This window comes from Pterocles gutturalis, unplaced genomic scaffold (assembly GCF_000699245.1).
Source record: "Pterocles gutturalis isolate BGI_N339 unplaced genomic scaffold, ASM69924v1 scaffold5185, whole genome shotgun sequence".
Taxonomy (NCBI): domain Eukaryota; kingdom Metazoa; phylum Chordata; class Aves; order Pterocliformes; family Pteroclidae; genus Pterocles; species Pterocles gutturalis.
In genome coordinates this window covers 1,324-8,378 of record NW_010145648.1, presented here as the reverse complement: position 1 = coordinate 8,378, position 7,055 = coordinate 1,324, and the positions used below count along the sequence as shown (strand labels likewise).

Here is a 7,055-nt window from a genome sequence, read left to right as displayed (position 1 = left end):
GAACTGCTGGAGAGAGTCCAGCGCAGAGCCACGAAGATGCTGAAGGGAACGGAGCATCTCCCTGCTGAGGAAAGGCTGAGGGAGCTGGGTCTCTTTAGTTTGGAAAAGAGGAGACTGAGGGGTGACCTAATCAATGTTTGTAAATACGTGAAGGGTGAGTGTCAGGAGGATGGAGCCAGGCTCTTCTCTGTGACATCCAGTGACAGGACAAGGGGCAATGGGTTCAAGCTGGAACATAGGAGGTTCCACTTGAATATGAGAAAAAACTTCTTCATGGTGAGGGTGACAGAGCACTGGAACAGGCTGCCCAGAGAGGGTGTGGAGTCTCCTTCTCTGGAGACATTCAAAGCCCGCCTGGATGCGTTCTTGTGTGAGCTGATCTGGGTGTTCCTGCTCCGGCAGGGGGATTGGACTAGATGATCTTTCGAGGTCCCTTCCAATCTCTAACATTCTGTGATTTCTGTGATGCTGAGCTGGGTTTGCCAAGAACGGAGCCTTCACTAGTCAGAGCAGCGAGGTCTGCCTCAGCCGCTGCGCTCGCTTTCATTAACTTTCTCGTCTCTCACCCTCTAACTCTCCACATCAAAACGGAGCAGCCTGTTGTTTACCCACACCGGGGCTCTGCGCCGTCTGGTACTTTTGCCCTTGGCCAGAGTTGCTCCAGAAGATTCTGATCTGTATTTTGGGCTTTCACCTCAGTCAGAAATGTCTGGTCTTGCCCCTACCAGCCATGAGCTGTGGGAAGCGGCAGCCGGATGCGTGTCGGCTGTTGCTGCCCTTTCCCTGCCTCGGGATATCAGAGCTCTGTGGGGGAGGCTGGCAGAAATCCTCCTTTTTAAAAAAATCTCTCTCCAAAAGCCATGAGCTGTGGGAAGCGGCAGCCGGATGCGTGTCGGCTGTTGCTGCCCTTTCCCTGCCTCGGGATATCAGAGCTCTGTGGGGGAGGCTGGCAGAAATCCTCATTTTTCTAAAAAATCTCTCTGCAAACCCCCAGTACCCGTTGTCTCCACAACAGGAAAGGTTTGAGCGTTGTTGCTGGGGTGTGGAGGCACATTTTCATGTCAACATGACAGAGTAAATCTCTTGAGTGAGGTTTGAGAAGGATTTTCCGGGCGGAGCAGTGGGCTTAGAAATTTGTGGGCACACCTTGGCTGCTGGTGGGATGAACAGGGAGGAGGTGACAGCCAGCAAAGCCCCATCCGTGCCCGTGACACGGGTGATATTGTCCTTTTCCTTGAGAAATTCCTTCCTGCAGCTCAGCGCACTGCTGGAAGAGCAGTATTTAATTTTTTATTCCCTCTGAGTGATCTAGAGGGATCCTGTCACGCCAACAAAGCAGCCGGGTTCCTCAGCTCTGCCTCTGCCCGCCCTAAACCCCCAAACGCCGGCTGGAAAGCGGAGCTGGAGCCGCTGCTGGGGTTGTACTGGTGGCACTGGGAGAAGCTGGCCGCTAGACTCAGCGCACTGCTGGAAGAGCAGTATTTAATTTTTTATTCCCTCTGAGTGATCTAGAGGGATCCTGTCACGCCAACAAAGCAGCCGGGTTCCTCAGCTCTGCCTCTGCCCGCCCTAAACCCCCAAACGCCGGCTGGAAAGCGGAGCTGGAGCCGCTGCTGGGGTTGTACTGGTGGCACTGGGAGAAGCTGGCCGCTAGATGGCACGGACCGGCGGCGGACGGGCGGCCCCGGGGGCGGTTGTTTACTCCGGGGAGGCCGGAACGAGGAAGCGAAGGGAGCCTGGCTCCATCCCTTCTGCATCCCGAGCCATCGGATCCATGGCAGGGTGGGGTTTGCTGGGTGTCTCTTGGAAGAGGAACTGCTTCTCTGTCTTGTCTCGTACTTGCCTGTACAGGCAGAATTGCCCCAAATAACTTCTGGGGTGTGTGTGGGGAGGGGGGGGAAACAGACTATTTTATCCCAGGAGAGGAGGAACGAGGCGTTCTTGTTTCACCTCCTCTTCTGGGACACGACAGACGCCTCGTCCACGTGCTGCCGCTTGAGCCTCGCTGGGCTCCAGCCATCCCATCTGCAGCCAAGCCCGGGCTGCGGTGGAGGAGTGAGGCGAGGCGGGTCCCCGTCCCTCCTCCCAGTTACATCATGGGCAGCAGAGTTGTTGTTCAGCTTCGACACTCAATTCCTATTCCCACAGCCGCCCTCGGTCTGCGGGAAGTGAAGCCCTGATAGATTTTGTCCTAGAAAAGCCCTGAAACTGCGTTAACATATAGAGGCAGCTGCTCCGTAATGGCACCTTTTTTTTTTATATCTGTCTAATCTGTGAGCTCCTTCTTTCCCCCAGCTGTGTTGCTGAGCTCTGGTGGCACACGCCCGCGGCCAGCTGGCTCTGGACCTGCCTGGCTGCTCCCTCCACACCCCAGATCAGCGCAGGAGCGAGGTGACTCCCAGCTGAGGGGCTGGAGAAGGAACCCAGCCGTGCACACGCCTTCGCTGCAGCTGTGTTTATCTAACCAGAGCTGGTTGTTCGTGGCTGTTGTGTGTAACTTACCCCCGTTGCCTCTCGAGTCCTGCTTTCGATTCCCTTCGTATACAAGAAGGGAAGGTGCGTGTTTCCTCAGCCTCTTCATTTTCTGCGAATGTTAGAGGCAGTTGTGGAACAAATTGAAACCCCAGTTCTTTGTGGGTGAATGTTCTTCCCCCCCAGGTTGTAGGGCTGTGTGTTTTGGAGGAAGAAATCCACCCTTTCTTGCAGCTAGTTACAGATAAGGCTTTTAGAAAAGTTTTGCAGAGCTGTCACATTCTCCAGAAGTGATAGAAATACTCAAATGCCCCAAAAGTCACATGAAAGCACCTGGTTTTGTTTGTAACCTCATGCCTTGCTCCCCCAATAGGATGGAGACAAGTTCTGGAGGATGCCAGAGTGCTACATTCGTGGCAGCACGATTAAATACCTGCGTATCCCCGATGAAATCATCGACATGGTGAAAGAAGAGGTGGTGTCCAAGGGCAGAGGCCGCGGCGGGATGCAACAGCAGAAGCAACAGAAGGGCCGTGGCATTGGAGGTGCCGGACGAGGTAATGATCCTGGTTTGGTTTTTTTCAGCCAGGAGAGGGGTGAGCGGGATCCCCACCTTTACATTTCGCCTCTGGAGCTGGGAACGGCTCTTGCTTCTCGGTTTTAAACCCAGGATTGTGCGTCTGGGAGAAGCTGGAGCCACTCCCGTGCAAAATCTAAACGAGCGAGTGTGTTGCCTCGCTTGTAAGGCAGCTTCTGCCAAAGAATAGAAAGGATTCGTGCCAGGGATGAGCCTCCCTCGTTACTGGGGTTGGGCAGGAGCTTAAGAGAGTCTCAACTTGACTGTTTCTACCCCTCCTGGCTAGTTCAGGAGCGTGGCCCTACAAAACTGGTGTCTGTTAGCTTAGGCAGTCTGGGAGGGGGAAAAAAGGCCATTCTGTGTGAAAATAGACTGGGCTCTGACCGTGGCAGTGATCGAAAAACATCCTCTTTTCTCCCGTTATAATGGGGCTTTTGATCTGACTTGTTGATTTATTTAATTTAAAAAAAAAAAAATATCTGAGGGTTTGTGTTCCTCCTGCTCCACATGAATAATTCATGTTTCTGATAAAGAGGGGGTTGTCCTTTACCAAGATACAGGTCACCAAAGCGACTCCTCCTTCCCTGTCCCGCTTTGGGGGGGGTTAGGTGATCCCTGAGCACTTCAGCCAGGGGATATCTCTCTCTTTTCTCCCCAAACTCTCCTGCTGGAAGCCCGAGAGCCGTTTCTCTCCTTCCCTGCTCACCCCTCCTGACACGTTTTCGCAATTCGCGCTGTGATCACCTCGCTCAGCCCCGGGGTTGCTCTCGGTGCAGGCTGAGCCTGAGAGCGCTCACTTGCTGCGACAAACTGGGGTTCTGCCTGGGAAATGTTGGTTTTTAAATGGAGCCCCGGGGATTGAGACACCAACACAGGAGCACCCTTAACGAGCTGCTGCCTTTTGACTATGCAAGGAATCCCGCTGAGATCTACCTGGGGCCATCACGTCGGCCACGCTGGGACGCGCGACGTGCAGCGTCCCAACTCCCAGGGACTTCGCGGGGGGGGAAAACCCAACAAACCAACAACCCTGCGATTTCTGCTGCCCGTGCTACCGCCTGGAAGCTGCGAGCATGCAAAAGTGACCTTTACAAATCTGAAGGCGCCTTTATTTTTCCTCCTTCCCTTTTCAGTGTCCAAAGCACTTGGCATAACAGCTTTTTTGGATATGGTTATTTGGACAAACATTGTAGCTGAAATATTTTTCTCTGCTGTGGAAATATCCACCTTGTGGAGAGCAGAGCTGAGCTCTGTTTGAGGTGGAGTTCCCTGCTGGGTTGATGTGCAACTCAAATTCGCTGATGGAATATTTTAAAGAGAAGCTTGGCATTTGCTAATTAGCTAAAAGGTTTGGCTCTCATTACCGAGACATGAAGGGAGGAGAGAAGAAAAAAAAAAAAAAAAAAGCAGGACAATTTTGTTGAGAGGCCAGCAGGCAGAAGTGAAGCTATAATTGTGCACACACTTGAAAGGATTATTGTCTCTGACACTGGTAATCCTCCGTGTTTTATTCCTCGGTTAGCCAAATCCAGGAGTACGGTGCTCAGCTTCCCTGGGAGCAGCCGGAGCCCCGCGAGCGTCCCAAGGGCTGCAGGGTTAGGAGGAATTTTTTTTTTTTTTGCCTCTGGTTTAGGCTCATCTCCTCGATGAAGCAACCAGAGCAGAGGGACGCTCTCCTGCTGGGTGCCCGGACTGGGTGTCCTCTGGGTGCTGCCGTCTGCGCAGAGGCGGCTGGCAGGGCGCATCCACTGTCCCTTTGTCACACACCACGATAAATATGACGGCCTGGAGTCACTTGGTTTGGCGTGAATCTGAGCAGGGAGGGGATGGCAGGGGACACGACAAAGACGGTGGCAGTTCTTGGGGACGAGGACGCTCGTACGTCTGCCGTGGGTGCCATCACAGCCTCCCTGGCAGCGTGCTGTGGCCCGCGCCCTCCCTGGAGCGTGGATCGCTCCATGCAGCAGCGGGATGGTGACAGAGGGATGTATTTTTTTCCTCTTTTGTCACTCAGCAGCCTTCAAACCACGTCACCTTCTTTGTTGCTGTTGGTTTGCCCTTGCAGCTTTCAGGGGACACGGTGAAACCTGCTCATCCCGCAGGATTTAAACCGTGGTGCCTCTTCCTCAGTTCCATTTTTCAGAAATTAACTTCAGTGTACGATGATTGGGCACGTTAACACACCGGGGAGGTGTCGCTGAACGTGCTGGTGAGGGGCAAGAGTTTCTGGACCTCGTAAATTCAGGGTCTGGAAGTGGCAAGGGAGAAATCTGAAAGTCCTGTCTCTGCACAGACTAGAAAATACGTGTTTTGGGGTAAACCAGAAATACCTGCAAGCCCTGAGCAGCTGGGAGATGTCGCTGGTGCTGTTAAACCCGTGCTCTTCCCTTCTGCCCCGTAGGTGTGTTCGGTGGCCGTGGCCGAGGAATACCGGGCAGCGGAAGAGGCCAGCAGGAAAAAAAGCCGGGCAGGCAATCGGCGAAGCAGTGAGAGGCTGCCTGCGCCCTGGCCAGGGACAGTGCCGCGACGCCGGTTGGTTTTTGTCACCTCAGGATTGCCACGTGTTCAAAACGTTCCCCTTCTCCTCTGCCGTCAGTTGATCAGCGCCCGAATCGCGTAGTTTTGGAAGCCCCCTTGCAATTTAATCCGGTAAAGTGGAGTTATTACCTCCTCGTAGTCATTGGAAAGATTTAAAAAAAAAAATCATTCGTGATTAAGGACCTAATTTCTGCCCTCTCCTGAGAGCGAAGCACTATTTAATTTTTCAGGGTCACCAGGTTGAATTTAAAAGATTTTTCCTGTGCAGCGGTACCAGAGCGAAGGCAAACGCTGTCTGCATTGTTTGGATTTGGGTTTTTATACTTGAAACTTGGGAAACTTGTTGTGTTTGTAACAGATGCAAGTGTTTTGGTTTAAAAGCACCGAACTTGAGGATATTGTATCTTTACCTGAGTAGTCTTAAGGGTTTGTTTGGTTGGCTTTTTTTTAAAAAACAAACTTTTAAGCAATTGCTTCTCTTCTGTTTCTGGCCAGTCAGTTCTGTCTCTCTCCTATGGCTTAGAGGAGGACTTGGGACGAGCATTGCATCAGCCTTCGAGGATCGTTTCCAAGAGAGCTTTGTGATAAATGAGGGCTTCCCAATTAGCGTATTTACTGATTTGACTTTGGATCAGAAGTTTCCTTTCCAGGGTTTTCTGTGTTTTCTTGTGGAAGGCTGGTGTGCCCTGTACTCTTTATGTTTGAGGGGGTTTTTTTCGCTGAAATTGAAGTGATTTATTTTTCCCCCCGCTTTGAAAACTCTCCCTTGTGCCTGTGACACAAAGTCCTCGCCTCTGACAATATTTCACAAGTTTATTTCTTCCAGTACCTACTGACTGACTCTGCTGTGAGTCCTTGCCGTTTCCCTTTCTAGCCACCGATGATCTTTCCCCGGGGACACAGGGGACGCAGGCGTGTCCCTCCTGTGAGTTAAGCAAGCTCCCGTGAATTCCCAGGTCGGGTTGCTCCAGTCTTCCATCCCACAGGGTGCAAAATGCACCCGCAAAATATCCTGGCTGACCTGAAAGGAAGGTCTACGTGGGGGCACGAGGGAAGAAAGAGGCTCTGGCCCTGGCTCAACCCCCTGAAGGGATGAAATAATTTAATTTTAGGGGAAAAGCTGATATTGTGACTTGTTCTGAACAGGTTTGGTTTTGGTTTTGTTTTTTTTTTTTTTTTTTACAACTGAATCTCCTGTTGAATCCTACTCTCTGCCATCACCGCTGCACTGAAAAGGAGTCGAGAACACGCTTTTATATAGACTTATTTTTTTAATGTTTCTAGAGCTTGTGTGCAGTGGTGAGTAGGAATAAATCACCGACCTCCACAAAGCGACTCCCTCTCTCTGTCCACAGCGGCGCTGAGCCCCTGCCTGACCCCACGGCTGCCCGGCTTCACCTCAGCCCCTTCCTCGACCCCTGGTGTAAATAATAAATTCCCAAGCAGACGGGCTAAAACTTTGGTTTCT

The 7,055-nt window shown here is 52.1% G+C and overlaps 1 protein-coding gene across 1 annotated transcript in view; it reads left to right on the top strand.

Annotated features, from left to right (window-relative positions):
* The window catches only part of LSM4 (LSM4 homolog, U6 small nuclear RNA associated (S. cerevisiae)), a gene marked incomplete at its 5' end in the record, with an annotated part of 5,963 nt that extends 413 nt beyond the window's left edge, over positions 1-5,550 (top strand). Inside the window, 2 exons of the mRNA XM_010085439.1 lie at positions 2,846-3,029; positions 5,451-5,550. Of these exons, the coding sequence (XP_010083741.1) occupies positions 2,846-3,029; positions 5,451-5,539 (273 nt within the window). The remainder of the gene's footprint in view (positions 1-2,845; positions 3,030-5,450) is intronic.
* Positions 5,551-7,055: the final 1,505 nt, after the last annotated feature.